A 15,257-nucleotide genomic window follows, 5' to 3' on the forward strand; every position below is an offset into this window, starting at 1 on the left:
CGGGTGTTGCCTTTGCGTGTGTCCCATGATACGGGCAAGGGCAAACATCCGCTCGGTGTACCCCTTACATTTCATTAAAGTGTCGAAAGGGCCTCTACGCGTTGGCTTCGGCCCCGCGCACGCCTCCCAAAGGTCCGGAATACCATTGTTCCGTGATGGGAAAGACATAATCTACTAATAATAGTTATTTTTGCTCTACGGTCAGTACTTTGGGGGATACAGGATGTTGAAGTTTACAAAAACATTAACTTAAGGGATACCATACCAGAGGTAAGTATTTAAGTAACTGTTTAACTTTGGTATCTAATTTACTTAACCTCAGACTTGGTCTAGCAACTTAATTGAGGCTCAAAATTTAAACACAGAGACTTTTATCAGAAGAAATCCATTAACTTTTCGTTCGTATATTCGAGGTATGATTATGAACAAAAATCTGAAAATGTTACCTGCAACCCCCTTCCACACCCACAGCACAACCTCTACCCTCAAGAAATTATAGTTCATTTGGACATCTCTAGGTACAACTGTAGGTACAACTTTATTGGTCTAAATGTAATAAGTATTTGCAAATTCTGACTCGATGCTGCTACCATTTTCATATTATACTTACAAACCTACAGAATATTAATTTACCTAGTCTAAAAATCTCTTAATTTCTCATCAAGTAAAAGCTACTACTTAGCATGCTCTACCTATATCCTACATGCTGAAGAGAAAAGGTACTAAACAACGGTTAATGACTGAAATACCCATGCATATAAAGATCTATCAATTGTATTCATAACAATACTGTGAATCACGCGTGCCCGTATTAATTATAATTAGTCACAAAGACAATGATAGAAACCATCGAATCTCACCTCCGACTCCCAAGCGTTTTTCGCGGATCGAGGCTTCTCCTTCATGTTTCCAGAGAACGTCATCCCGATCCTTTGTCCCGGCGGTGCACTTTCACCCCGCGACCCCTAGTAACAAGGAGCGGTTCATTCACTGTCCACAGTTTAACGGCACACTTATTGGCACTGTCGCTTTCTGTTATCTTTTCGCGGGATCGTCGGGTGTAATGTAAACATTGCGCGGGAGCGGGCGGGGCGCGAGCGTTGCGGCGCGTGTGCGGATCGGGGCAGCGCGGCGCGGACTGGCGGCAGCACGGACGCAGCCGGTAACGGGCACGGACTACAGTTAACTTTCTCTCGTCTCGACCCGGTCGCGCGTCCATAACTTAGGCGCCATCGAAAGTGCTACCGCAGCCTCACGGGTCAAAGCCTCGTAGCATTTCTCGAAACAATACCCTTTGAATGCGATCATAATGATTATTCATTTCGAACTTTACTGCCGGTCCAATTTATGCATTTGAGCCATTGTTTTTAATGAGGTTTTGTATAGTCATCTGTAGGGATTTCTGATCCGTGACTATACATTTATACAGGGTGTTTTTTTAATGACCTGGATACCTAAATGATTAGATCACAGCACAGATCACTAAGCAATGTTTACAGAAAATGAAAAAAAGAAACTGAGGGACCTTCATAGAGCATACATGTCGACATTCAATCTGACAGAATGTATGCAACAGACATTTTTTGTGATTTCGGGTTTAGTCACATAGTAAAAGTTGCTTAGTTTGAGCTATATCTTCATATAGTTGAATAAAAACACCCTGTGTACACGTGTAGGCTAATCTGACCCTTATGTATGCAAGGGTCAGCTTTTACTGCAGATTACTGCACTGTATTTTAATGAAGGGTTTGGAGATAAAACAAAACACAATCGAGTATAAAACTTAATGTATAATCATGGTATTTACAGACTTACCTTATATAAAACAAGTAATTATGGCTATTATAAAATATACTTATTACAACATGTCATTAATAATTTACACAATATTCAAATAAAAGCAACAGTAAACTGATTACTGATGGTAGCAATTTATATATCGTAGTAGCACAAAAGAGACGCGCGATACCGTTGGAAAAAAGAGATTCCTTAATTTACATCATAATTAAAATTATATACAGACATGTTCTCATTGGTACTTTGCAATCTGTATTCAAAAAGACTTGTTGATAATACAATTGTATCATAATTCTTGTAACAAGATTAACATATTCTTACGTTTACCAAAATTTATATTTCCATTATAAAAAAGAATAAACACGTGCATAAAAGACTTGAATAAGGTATGACATCAAAAATGCAAACTATACGTTTTGCTTTTCATAAACACCCCTGTATACTAAGTATAAAAATAAATTCTCTAGCTACAACACAATTGTTGCCGAGAACGCCTTGTCAAATGTAAATTTATACACATAAATCTCATTATGGAATACTATCGTTAGCCATGACGATTGTTTGGTGTACATACATATTGCTAACATATAGCACCTTCGAGGTTAACATGTAAGAGAATGTCATACAACTGTAACAATAACCTAGGAAATTTATTTGGCAAGTGCCCAGGATATACTCGAACAAATGTGCTTACTCTAATCGGATACATATCTGGGAGTCGTGAACATTCTATTTAACGTATCTAAATAAATATTCAAAATTGTTTCATATGTACTTTATACACGATTCAATGCATTGACAATATTTGCTTTGACATTCTCTATATAACACCAAGAAATTAAAGTGTTTTCATAAACCGAGCGAATACTACAGATAAAAAGTTGTATCACAATATTTTGGTAAGTATCTATTTTTACTCAAAGTAAAGGTTCTAGTTATCAACTATTATCGTGATTGGTACTCGAACGAAAACTTTCTATAAAAGCGGCTAAATTGAAGCGACATCGCTGTACGTTACCTTCCTTTGTATATCCTAACTAAACTACGCACATGACGACTTGATCATAATCTTCGTTACAACAATTCACGGGTGAATTGCACGCGATGTATCTTCGATATAACAGCTAAGTATATATAACCATTCCCAACAGTCATTTGAGACATCAACAGTCGCACAATATATCGCAATAACATATATACATAATTATAATGGCAATACATAAGCTAGTTAAAAGAATTTAGTTGAGCCTTAGATCTTTGGAAATCTGAATGTCTTCTTATTCATACAAATATCGATTAACGCCTACATTTTATTTTAACGTTTATTTGCAAATCTAACAAAACTTTTTAGAAAAATAAGTCGTTATTTTGGCTTCCAATCGTAACTATAATGGAATGGTCTCAAAGTTAACCATCATTTACAACTCTTGTAGCTCTCTATTATAATATTGCATAAAGTAGTGTGATTACGAAGTCGCTTAACATGAGAGAATTATAATTAAATGTTTGTGTAGTAATACATAAACTTATGTTAATGACAATGTTATGGTCGGTATAGGAGAGGCCGCAGCGCCTCGCGGCGCGCGCGGCAGTGGTCGCCACCGGGTGGGAGCCAGTACCGACACCGACACACTAATTGACCCTTAACAGACTTAATTCTTTATAATAAAGTCGACGAAAGGTCAGCTAAATGCGTCCTACGGTGCCGTACCGTGTGGTCTACTGAACTTTGTTAATATTCACAAGTATACGCTTGACTTTAGTATAAAGCACGTCACAACATGGCACCGCTACTAAACATTGCGATATAAAATGATGTTTAATACGATCTCTAATCATGAGTTTATACATACTAAGAAATAATTAATTAATAAAAACATGTTCTGAACACTAAAGATTAAAAGTTTTCACATATCCATATACAAAACTGATATTATTATTGCTCTCTATCTATACTATCAATTTTAGACGATACAAACATTCTCGAGGAAATGAAAAGGTACTTCGATTACAACGTACCGGTAATACAGTACAAAACGATAACAATGTAATCTCAGAAGGCGCATTTATATTAATTTAATTTAATTTAATTTTTATACGAGCTTATTCGATCAATTTACTAAGTCATTTACGCAATACTTCGTTCAACGTTGAATAAGTACTAACGCTAGTCCTAAGTTAGAGCGTCAAGATGTTTAACAAGTTGTTCCCGCCGATTTGACTGTGCTACCAATTGTCTATGATAAGAAATCTGTTAGCTTGCGCCCTCTAGGACGAGTTTCTTCTTAGCTAGGATAACGTGAACTTTGCCTGTGCGTTTTGTAATCACTGTGCATTTCCCTGTATACTAAAATATGTCGTAGCATTACCTACTATTTTTTTCTTGAATTCTCAGGTGTGAAGGATCTTTGCTTTTAGTCGCTGTGTCGTAGTTACTAGGTAAATATTCAAAGCTACATATTACCGGCCGTAAAAAATGGAAAATAAAGGTGGTATATTAGCGGCGATATTTTCGATTAAAGGAATGCTCGAGTTCTAACTTGATATGAATATTAAAAACAATTACGTTTTGAAGTTACATTATTTTGTAGTAATGGCATCTAGTTCTAATTAGTTTATTGTTACATTACACAGCATCTGGAAGCACTTCTCAATCTCTCAAATGTTTAAATCAACTGTGGAATCCAAATTCTGAAACCTACTTCTGTTTGGTTAGGTTAGGTTATTGACTGACACCGTATACCAATATCTACATCCTCAGGCGAGGTCCTGTACACAGTACATATGGGTTCGTTCGCGTCGAACAGTGTAATGCAACAACCTGACTGCTATCACGACGCAGCCGATATCACATTGCCTTTTTGAATTAACTACAAACGTCTCACGATAAAACGGTTTAAATTACTGGCAGTATCTCGCGGCCATAGTTTTACAATCGCTTTCAACAATAATAAGACACGCGACAAAGTCAAATTCAAAATGTACGCCCTCAATAAAGCTATAATTTTCAAATTATAGTTAAAGTTTATTGTGACCATAAAAATATATGCGAAATAAATATTGATTTAAATCGAATCTAGCTTAATGACTACGGAGCTAATAGCTAGCAATATAAGAAAAAATCACAAATCTACATACGATGGATACGTTTCACATTTCAAAACGATCCACTCGGTCGAATCTCACCTCACACCGAGCTTCAAGCGCATAATCTCCATCATAATAATCAGTATCACTAACCTTTCTCGAAGGTCAATTCAAAGAATGTATAGGTACGCTTAGAATACGACTTAACATAAAACGATACCGTTAAAGTAATAAAATTGTACTCGGCAATAACTAGGATTACAATAAAAAGTCAATTAAAACAAGATTGCACTCACGGGACGCATATACAAAACGTAAGTTTAGAACGGCGGTACAACGCAACGTTTAGAATAATCAACACTTTACCGACGCGGGCCGGCTGCGGCGCTGTTCCGGCCGTCGGCTGTGTCGGCGCGCTCGCTGCGCGGGCGGTCCCGGCGCGGCTGCTGCGTGTGCGCGTGCGCGTGCGCGTGCGTGTGCGCGTGCGCGTGCGTGTGCGCGTGCGCGTGCGCGTGCGGCGTCGCCGACCACGCCTCAACCGTGGCGCACAAGGCGCGGGGGGAGCTCCGAGCACAGCCGTCATGGTCTGTGGAACCTGCGACCAAACAAACTATTACTCTAATCACTCTATTACCCATACTCGCTTCATGTTATTGTATACATTCTGACGCTTGTAAAGAATGAGTATATGCATAGTTTGTGCATAATGTAGAATGAATCGTTAATGATGCGTACCTCGTGAGATGTTTGCTATCCTCGTGCACCGCCATCTCGGAGCTCTTGAACTCGTTGAGCTCGCGGCGGATGGCGGCCTTGTCGCGCGGCGTCAGGCGCGTCCACGGCTTGTCCGCGCGCCGGTCGTAGTCGTGGGCCTGTGGTCAACATCAACACGTTCAGATTAATAGTGACAGAAATACTAAGGATGTACTAAAGTATCCAAAAACGTTTAACGACTCAAACATTATGAAATTTGGTAAATTAGTCGAAATCCTTCTCAGATTTAAAATTACTTTTTGTTGTTTTTTTTTTGTCTGACTAATCTTAGTAAAACGGATATACTTATAATTCCGTCCTTAATCTTTAATAAGACAAGGGGAATATACTCGTATTATATAATGAAACAAATCGTAGGATAACAGGCTTCAATAAGTTTCTACATTATATGCAAGCAAAGGGAAGCTCATTTCCTGGAATATGTCGCAAATACATAAGAACACAATCGATGCTACACTTCTCCACGTTGATTGAGATTGCAAGGAAATGGAAAAGCGCATTACAATGTAGGTACATTGCTGCATATAAATCTAAGCAAATTTTCTGCACTGCTTCTCCTTGTAATATAGTAATTTCTCCTACTGTCCTAACCATTGCGCCCTTAGCTACATAGGTATTTCCTACGCTAAAGGGGAACTAATATGTACTTCATACAGCATAAGCTAGTGCCGACATCGACTGCAGTGTAAGCGAAGCTCAAATAATGTTTAATGTAACAAACAAATGCACGTCAATTTACTTCAGCCGTGGCCTGAGCACACGGGGCGGCTATTTTACAATTTTTACAACTATTCGTCAAAGTTTAATTATTTCAATAGTTTCAACATTCAGGAATTTGCAACATATATAATAGGTATTTGATTTTTTTCGCGTGCTGGATAAACTTCTTACCTGCGTAACCTCAATGTAGTCACTGAAACGTATAATCTTCTTCTCCTTGAGCTCGTCGACGGTCGGTCGAAAACTAAGTTTGCGAAGAAGATACCGTTTCTTTTCTTCTTTCTGTTTCTTTTCCTCAGCAGGTGATTGACCTGCCAAACATTATTAACTGTGAATCCTAAAACATAATTAAACAACTTTTTCCAGCAAGTCACTGCTTGTGCCATATTTATAGTATAACTTTTACTGCCAAATGGAGGCATTGACAAAATGAATCACGGAAATAACGGTTTTTTTATGGATTACACTACTCTTAGTCGTGTTTACACAACTTTCATTGGTAGAAACACACTATTCAAATTACATTTGATTATAACTTTTCTGTAGCGTTTTGACATGATTTATTAAATAAGGACCTCCATACATTAACATGGTTTGCAAATTTAATATTTACATTATAATTAAAATGTTAAATCATTCAAATCCCCTAAAAAGCATAGAAAAACATGGACTTTTCTGTTAAAAAAACTTGTTTATCGATCTAAACATAGGCTATTACGGAAGCTCCGATATTTTTTTGAAGATTGGTCTGTAAAAAAATAGAAGTAAGGCTTTAAATGAACAAAAACATTTGAAATGATTTTTAATCGAACAGTCACACTATATTGAGATGGCTGATTAGTAGAGCGCATCGGGGCATATTGTTGTAATGGGAAATACGCCAACGGTAAGATATGATGTCATTGGTCTAATTATTTAGCCCTCTTCAAACTATCTAACGACTTTTGCGTCATTAGTACTTTCTCGAAATTTTGAATATTTAGGAGCAGAAGTTAAGGCAGACGGGAGATTTAATATGATCTGGGTGCGTAGCCGAATGGCACAAACGCTCACGAAACGAAACGCTCGTAGATATCTATCTCTATCGCTCTTGCGTATTGGCGGGACAGAGCCAGACAACCTTTCGCGGCGTTTCGTTTTCGTTTCGCGTCGCAGAAATGCCATTCGGCTACGGGGCCTGGACACCCACCCTTATTCATAGGTGAATAAAAGGCCTGCCTGTGTGGTTAAGGGTTAAGAATTTCACCACCCTCCTTCTTCCCGTGGGTGTCGTAGAAGGCGACTGTGGGATATGGGTTAAATTGTGGCGTAGGCGAGAGGCTGGCAACCTGTAAAATTATGGCAAATGAAATTCTGGCAAATGGGGGTATCCCCTGCAATGTCAGTTTCATTTTCTTTCAACCCCTTACTTGCCAAGAGTGACACTGAAGCTTTAGTAGTTTCATGTGCTCTGCCTACCCCTTTATGGGATACAGGCGTGATTTTATGTATGTATGTATGAATAAAAGGTGATTTCAAGCACCTCGCCCGTTTAACCATTTCCGTTTTTGACGGTTTACTTCTTGTATCAATCAGCACCAGTAAAACGCGTATTAGTAATTGCGTGCCAGTCATCAAAGTCAAATATATTAACCGTTTCGGTCGGCAAATAACAAATCTCAATACTGCAAAACGAATGCGCATGACACATGTGTTTTGATAGACTTGAAATGTTTATGATCAGCAACCTCTGGAGGTTGAAAGTAGGAATTGAATAATGAAAATATTACTGTTTAGTATGCGTATGATAATAGTAGATTACGATACAATTGATAAAAGTAGGACAATCGCAATAAGTGGCGATATATTACAATATGTGCCATTTCCAAGTAAAACGACGCTCTAATAGGTAATTTGTGTAAAGATACGAACAAATGTCGTTCTTATGGTAAGCGACAAAGTAGGGCTATTGATTTGAGAACGTCGTATATGACCGAAGAGAGTTTGTTTGGGCACTGGTTCCACCCGAGTAAGCTATGAACTATCGGCTCCCGTGTAAATAAAATTGACGCGATGATAGCGCGGGCGAGTTATAGTTCTTAGCCGAGCTATGAGCTACAAATCGCTCGCTCTCTCTTTTATTTCCACGGGAGCGACTATCTTTTGTTCGTTTTTATAGCGGATAGCTCATAGCTCACTCACTTTTGGTGAGACCAGTGCCTTAGTGCAATAGGGTGAGTTTTCGCATTAGTATCGTAATATACCTAAGATAAATAGTGTTGGTGTCTTACTTTTGAGTATATTCCTCTCGACGAGCTCCTCGGCGGTGGGGCGCATGGACAGGCGGCGGATGAGGCGCGCGCCGATCGCCTCCCACGACTCCTGCCGCTCGTGCTCGCTCTGCACCACCAGGATGTTTCTGAGACCGGGGAGACACTTCATACAGATGCACGTCACTGGTAAGGTACTTCGCACAACGTTCCGATGAAATCCAAGTGTGGGAGTTCAGGTCGCGAATCATACTGTTACGTTCTTAAAGCATAGGATTTGTTTCTGCTGTTTAATGGCAAGTTTTCACGTAGGGTACGGACCTATTGCGCGCTTGAAAAGTAGGTAGTATGAGATAATCGCGCTTGGCACTATTAGTTAGCAACGCAACGCGAGAGCCAAGTATTCGCAAATTAATGATTTTTCTGCAGATAACATTAATGCGTGTACGTATATGATGTAACCAGTGCCAACAATAAGATGTAACCGCTTGGATTGCGTTCGCGCACTGGCGAGCAAAATAAAATCTGCGAAGCTCCACGCCCGGAATGTTTTCATAACGTCAGATTAACGCGAAATCTTGGCTGCGACCCAAATATCGTAGTTCAGGGTAACCTTAATTAATAAACAGTAATACGCCTCTATCACACTTTATAATATCTATTTAAGTGAAATATGGTTTATAATATTGTCACAAAGTGCCCCAGATTTAAACCGCGGCCTCGTATAATAGCTTCAGTAGGTTTATAGCTTCTATCAATGCCAGTGCCAAGAGCGCGTCATCAAAGCAGAACAGGAAGAAATAAAAGATTGATAACAATGAGTTGGCCTGGCGATGCATACGAAAATAAACGCCTCGGCATGGATCGGTGATTCGTAGCGATCATCTGTTCAATTCATTGCAGTGACACGCGATTGTACACCATTGAGAAGTTTTTTGCATCCTTTCATTGGATTCGTTCAAATTCAAACTCCAATTACGAATTTTGAAACGTAGTAGAAGTAGTAGATATTAATTTGCTGCAGTCAAATCTGTGTAAGATAAAATTGAGGCGTGTAACTGTTCGTTTCGAGGGGACTTGAATCTTTTTCTGTACTGTAGTACTCACTCTTATTTATTTTATTCAGTGTTATCACGAAATATAATATTAAGACCAGACGCTACCCTAAGGATACACCCTTACTATTGGCCTACTGTCACGATCCTTGTGTACCATTAATAAATGAGCTCCTGTCGGTCGGGCCTGAGCACGAGCTTGATGTTGAGGCTCTCCTTGCGCGCGAGCTTGGCGGCGACACGATCTGACTCGCTGGCGTACTCGCCCGTGCCCACGGCCAAGCGTTACTCCTTGTTCTCCATCGAGTAGTTTACCCGCACCGGAGGACTGAACAACCATGTTTACCTGTTGATAAGCTCTTGCCGGTCGGGCCTGAGCGCGAGCTTGATGTTGAGGCTCTCCTTGCGCGCGAGCTTGGCAGCGACGCGGTCAGACTCGCTGGCGTGCTCCTCGCGGTACTCGCCCGCGCCCTCCCACGGCCGAGCGTTCTCCTTGTTTTCCATCGCGTTGCCCACCCGCACTGGTCGACTGCTGCAAAAACAATAAGTATTCTTAGTGTTATTATGTATAGGTTATCTCAGGACGCTTATTAGGGCCCATTGAGGCGGTGTGAATACTCATGCTGGTTTAATGATGTTGCGGAATATTGAGATAGAAACAATAACAAATATTCTTATAAATATTATGAATAGGTTGTCTGAGGAGGCTTGTTAGGGACTATTTTAACAGCGCGCGAACAGTCATGCGAGTTTGGTGACGTATCGGACTATTTCGGTGACATTCAATACAGCTGACGGATCAAGTACCGCAAAATGTAATAAAAATCGCATGCGAGTTCTCTTTTCACCCGTTTAAATTAGATTTGACTATTATTAAACAAAAATAAATACAGAATCTCATACAGTCCAAGCCTTCCGTCATATAAGAAGATCGGCTTTACATTCGTCGGTCCCTATTCATAAAATAGAAACAATTGAAACGAGACGGACGTTCACCTTGACTTTAACATCACAATTATATTACGTTTGTTATTTTTTGTTAAGTCCAAAAACCTGATACCCCTTTTAAAATATTGATGACTAATGCCTTAAATCTAGTGCTACGTTAGAACATTCTGAATGCGCAGTGTTGTGAATAAACAGGAACGAGTGGTCGGAAGTCGCGCAGCCCGTGACGTCACGACAATAAAGTCCCGGCTCCACGTTAATACGCTAATTTAATGGGTGACGCCGTTCACTCTCGGGATTTATGTTTATGACGGCATTCAAGTACACGCGAGACCAATAAAAGGTTACTTTTTATAGAGCTTTCTATACCAGCTTTTCTGTTTTAGTGTTCACATAATATAGGATGTATGTGTTTTGGATGCGCTGGTTGCTTTACTTAGGTAGAGATGACAGAATAAAGTTTGGCTTTAAATAGCATTCATACGTCGTAAATTACAAACTAACATTAGAGAGATTTGTTTTCAATTCAGTTGAAAAATCTACTACATACATCATTTGTTTTTATTGTTAACTACAACAACAAAACAATTTGTATTTTTTCAAGCATGTTCATATGCCATAAGCAATCAAACTAATGAATAACTAAAATAGAATTATAATCGCATAGGGCCAGATTCACAATTTTATCAGATATTAGGGCGCGTAGCTAACATGCCAATCGTTAACGCTCCATAACGAATAAAACGCAACTGCCACAGTAGAATCAATATGGATATATGACAATATGATTCAAAGGGTTTCGTTGTCGTAGCGCAAGCGATTTTCACCTTGGCTGGGCACCCGGTTCTGTCTTTGAATAAGAATATTATATTTTCCTCTCGATCTAACATATAACTGTGTTCTTACTAAGTCTGTAAAACTTACACCTGTAATTCAGGCCTAACGATATTTAGATTACTAATTTACTATATGGTCGACTACAACGAGATGTATCCAATTTTTCACTTTATACCCTCATAAGGTAAAAAATTGGTCAAGCCCATTTTACAACTAACGTCTAAATGAAGGAGGAGACATAGACATGCAACACATAACATAGAAATGCAGGGCATTGATACCATCCATTAAATATACACTAACACCGCTTACACCATAGTTGACGATAACGATATGGAGTCGTTATAGTTTCGTATCAGCGATACGATAACACGAGTGGTGATCATTGTAATTAGTAGATAGTGCACAACACTTGCGCGTGTATTGTTAAAGGAGGTCTAGTGAGGGGTCGTGAGGAGTCAGCATTCGTCACGACAGTATGTAGAAGATGATAGTGAACCGAGGCACAATTTAACATATCTTACAGCTTGTGAGATTGCAAATCAGGAGATCTTAACGGTAGAAATGAAAATAAAATTCGTTCCATCTTCTAACTTCTTCATATTATCCAAAGGTGTGTTAAAGTTGAATTAACTGTTCTGGGTTAAAACAGTTATTTCAAAATAGGCCTTAAATCATATAATATTCTCAAGGGTATGAACGCAATATCACAAGCTAATTAAGTTAATGTTGAATTAGTCCATCGAGAGCGTGCAATGCACGATGCATCAAACAGAGGACCGACAATGTAACAGCTTCACACACAACCGCTGAATGATTCCACTATACGCGCGGCGTTTAACGGCCAACCTGTAGCTTTAACGTGTACTTCTTACTAAGTCCTAATGCCTTTGTAAAATAGTGCAACCTCTCAGCAGTTGTACAGTTAAGTGTAAAAATATGGGTTTACTAAAGTTGCTCAAAAATGTCGACGAAGCTTGAGCAATTTTTGCATACCCATCTTTACATTTGACTATACCAGCTGAACACAAGTACGCCTTAATGCAACCAGATAAGGTGTACCAGTGATCAGTTTAGGTGTGTTATTGGTATGAAGCTGTTGTCAGTGTGGTGGTAGAGCGAAGCGGCCGTCCTGGGCTGGTGGGCGGTGCCGACAACATTGACAGAGTGGACAATTACCAGAATCGGGCCCTCGGCTTCGGCGGCGGCCGTCTGTGCCGGAGCATGGTGGAAACAAACAAGTTCAGTCACGCCCAGGTTTATTTACACTTTTAATAGTTAGCTATCACATCAAGTATCAGGTTAGCGCATTTTAATTTAGTGACCTTAGTCTGTAGTTGTGTAGAAATTTACATACATATGAACAGAGTGTACTATGTGAATTTTACTTCTATTTATATCTATTATTACTTTATTTATTTTTTTGTTAAATCTAATGTAAATGTATTTCACTTCGGTAAATATATCCACAAATGATGAATATTTTCAATACATGAAGTCTTTTTACCGTTAGCTAAGTGCTGTGGTTGTTTATCTAAACTTGGGACTAGTTTCGAATAGTATATTATTTTATTTGGATGATACATTCATTTTCAAACGTTTTCCGGCACCGAAGTGAAACTTCTAATATAATTATCGAAGTGTTTAGTTACAAATATTGAATTAATTGACTATGTTAAAGGTACTCCATACTATCGTCTCCCGAGCGTCGGCGTCTGCCGTCTAGTTAACTCCATGGCTGCTGGCCTACGTAACGTTAAGGAACTACGTAGCGATGCCATTATCTGTAGCGCTAATTAAACGCCGCGCCGACGCTCAAAAAACTAACGACCTAGCCACGATATTGGTCTAACTAACGACCTAGCCACGATATTGGTCTAAGTGCGTTAAAATTATTTACAAGAAATATTAACGAACCATGACCACAAATAATATAGATTTCTAAGGCAGGTTCACACACTATTAATAAAGCCAGTTATACAATATTCAAAAAATTTTACCATTACTCTGTTAAAAAATAATTAACCAATTAATCTACACAAAATTGTGTGGAATTGCTTCGAAACGAAGCATTTCCACACGGGTGAAGGAACACATAGCGGATGTCAAGCACCGTCGGCAAAGGTCTGCAGTCTCTGAACATGTCATGGATAAAGTCAATCATGCTATAAAGTTTGACAAGCCTCTGGTTCTCGCTAAGAAGAAGCGATATATACCCAGAATGTTGCGAGAGGCCATTGAGATCAAGAAATATCCAAACTTTAATAGAGAGGATGGCTTTACTTTACCACCGGCTTGGGATCCAGTAGTACATCTGATAATGGAACAAGCACGACGAAGGCTGTGAGGCATTTGTGTTGTATGGTGTTGGACATTTGCAGTTTGTTTCTTTGTCAATTTTGTGTAGATTAATTGGTTAATTATTTTTTAACAGAGTAATGGTAAAATTTTTTGAATATTGTATAACTGGCTTTATTAATAGTGTGTGAACCTGCCTTAGAAATCTATATTATTTGTGGTCATGGTTCGTTAATATTTCTTGTAAGTGGGTAGCTTTTGCACATTTTAATTTTCCTCAGTCACCCGTTGACCACGAACGCTGTAAAGAGTTCGAAACGTCGGGATGTATTTTAAATTCATTATACGCGATTTAATCCGTTTCCATAGTTTTATTTCATGAGTAACTATCGCGGTAACCGAAGACAATATTATGCGTTATTATTATTTATTTATTATCTATTAAAGGCGCCATTTTGATTTTGCCTTTCACATCCTTCCTACATCCGATATCGGATCGGATAATGTGAAAACGCTCTAAGGCGGCAGCGGCCAGCGGCAGCCATAGGTATGAATGAAAAGTCCCATCGCTGTGTTTCACTCCAATATATGGCAGCTGCTTGCCGCTGCCGCCTTCGATCAATGCCGTAACGGCCCAGCCACGACCTTGCTCTAAGCGCGACAGCGGTGAGCGGCTGCCATACGTGCGAATGAAAAGTCCCATCGCTGTGTCTCGCTCAAATGTATGGCCGCCGCTCACCGCTGTCGCGCTTACGGCTCAGCGACGACATTGGTCTAAGCGCGACAGCGGTGAGCGGCGGCCATACATCGGAGCGAGACTCAGCGATGGGACTTTTCATTCGCACGTTTGGCAGCCGCTCACCGCTGTCGCGCTTAGACCAATGTCGTGGCCGGGCCGTTGAGCAATGTCGTGGCTGAGCTGAAGGTGGGTCTCAGTTACAGAAGTAGACATGTAAATAGATACTGACTTGAAGCTAGCATGGTGGTGGTCCTGGCGGGGCGCGAGCGGCGTGGCGAGCGGCGTGCCGGAGTCGGCGGCGCGCTTCTTGAGCGCGGACTTGAGCGGCACGGCGTTGAAGCTCGGCTCCTTCGGCGGGATCTCCTCCACGCGGGACGTGTCCGTCACGGGGAGCTCCGGGTCCGAGTCCGCGTCGTCCTCGTCCTCGGCTACAATAAAGAAGGCCTTATTAATACAATATATTTATTTATATAAACACATTTAAGGTGGTTTTTCCTTGGCTAAATAATTACCTCGAAATTTGAAAATATAAGTCTAAAATTGAGCAAGAAGACAGATGTCCGATTTCGGTTTCGCCACAGACGAAGACTTATGTTGTTAGTACTCGGGCTCTCAAATGCTTTCGTTCCTAATAAGAGCGGCAACAGATCCAATTTTTTTATACTTCCATTACAAAGTTATGAAAACGGAACGAGAAAATTTAGTACTCTCCCTCACACGAGTTCAACTCCTAGTACTTGATATGAAGTTTTG

At 39.9% G+C, this 15,257-nt stretch overlaps 2 protein-coding genes across 10 annotated transcripts in view; both read right to left on the reverse strand.

Moving 5' to 3' along the window:
* LOC125228029 (atrial natriuretic peptide-converting enzyme) overlaps nucleotides 1–1,128 on the reverse strand; it is a 42,690-nt gene extending 41,562 nt beyond the window's left edge. Inside the window, exon 1 of the mRNA XM_048132470.1 lies at nucleotides 861–1,128. Coding sequence (XP_047988427.1) covers nucleotides 861–923 — 63 coding nt within the window. The 5' untranslated portion in view covers nucleotides 924–1,128. The remainder of the gene's footprint in view (nucleotides 1–860) is intronic.
* A 647-nt stretch (nucleotides 1,129–1,775) lies between these two features.
* The window catches only part of LOC125227821 (phosphatase and actin regulator 1), a 79,492-nt gene continuing 66,010 nt past the window's right edge, over nucleotides 1,776–15,257 (reverse strand). For 7 of the 9 annotated variants that reach the window (XM_048132182.1, XM_048132183.1, XM_048132176.1 and 4 more), the window contains 7 exons: nucleotides 14,734–14,932; nucleotides 12,647–12,679; nucleotides 10,029–10,214; nucleotides 8,649–8,776; nucleotides 6,550–6,689; nucleotides 5,620–5,756; nucleotides 1,776–5,479 (listed from right to left, as the gene is read on the reverse strand). In XM_048132182.1, the coding sequence (XP_047988139.1) occupies nucleotides 5,464–5,479; nucleotides 5,620–5,756; nucleotides 6,550–6,689; nucleotides 8,649–8,776; nucleotides 10,029–10,214; nucleotides 12,647–12,679; nucleotides 14,734–14,932 (839 nt within the window). In that variant the 3' untranslated portion in view covers nucleotides 1,776–5,463. The remainder of the gene's footprint in view (nucleotides 5,480–5,619; nucleotides 5,757–6,549; nucleotides 6,690–8,648; nucleotides 8,777–10,028; nucleotides 10,215–12,646; nucleotides 12,680–14,733; nucleotides 14,933–15,257) is intronic. The other 2 variants (XM_048132178.1, XM_048132177.1) reach the window with 2 other exon arrangements.

This window comes from Leguminivora glycinivorella, chromosome 7 (assembly GCF_023078275.1).
Source record: "Leguminivora glycinivorella isolate SPB_JAAS2020 chromosome 7, LegGlyc_1.1, whole genome shotgun sequence".
Taxonomy (NCBI): domain Eukaryota; kingdom Metazoa; phylum Arthropoda; class Insecta; order Lepidoptera; family Tortricidae; genus Leguminivora; species Leguminivora glycinivorella.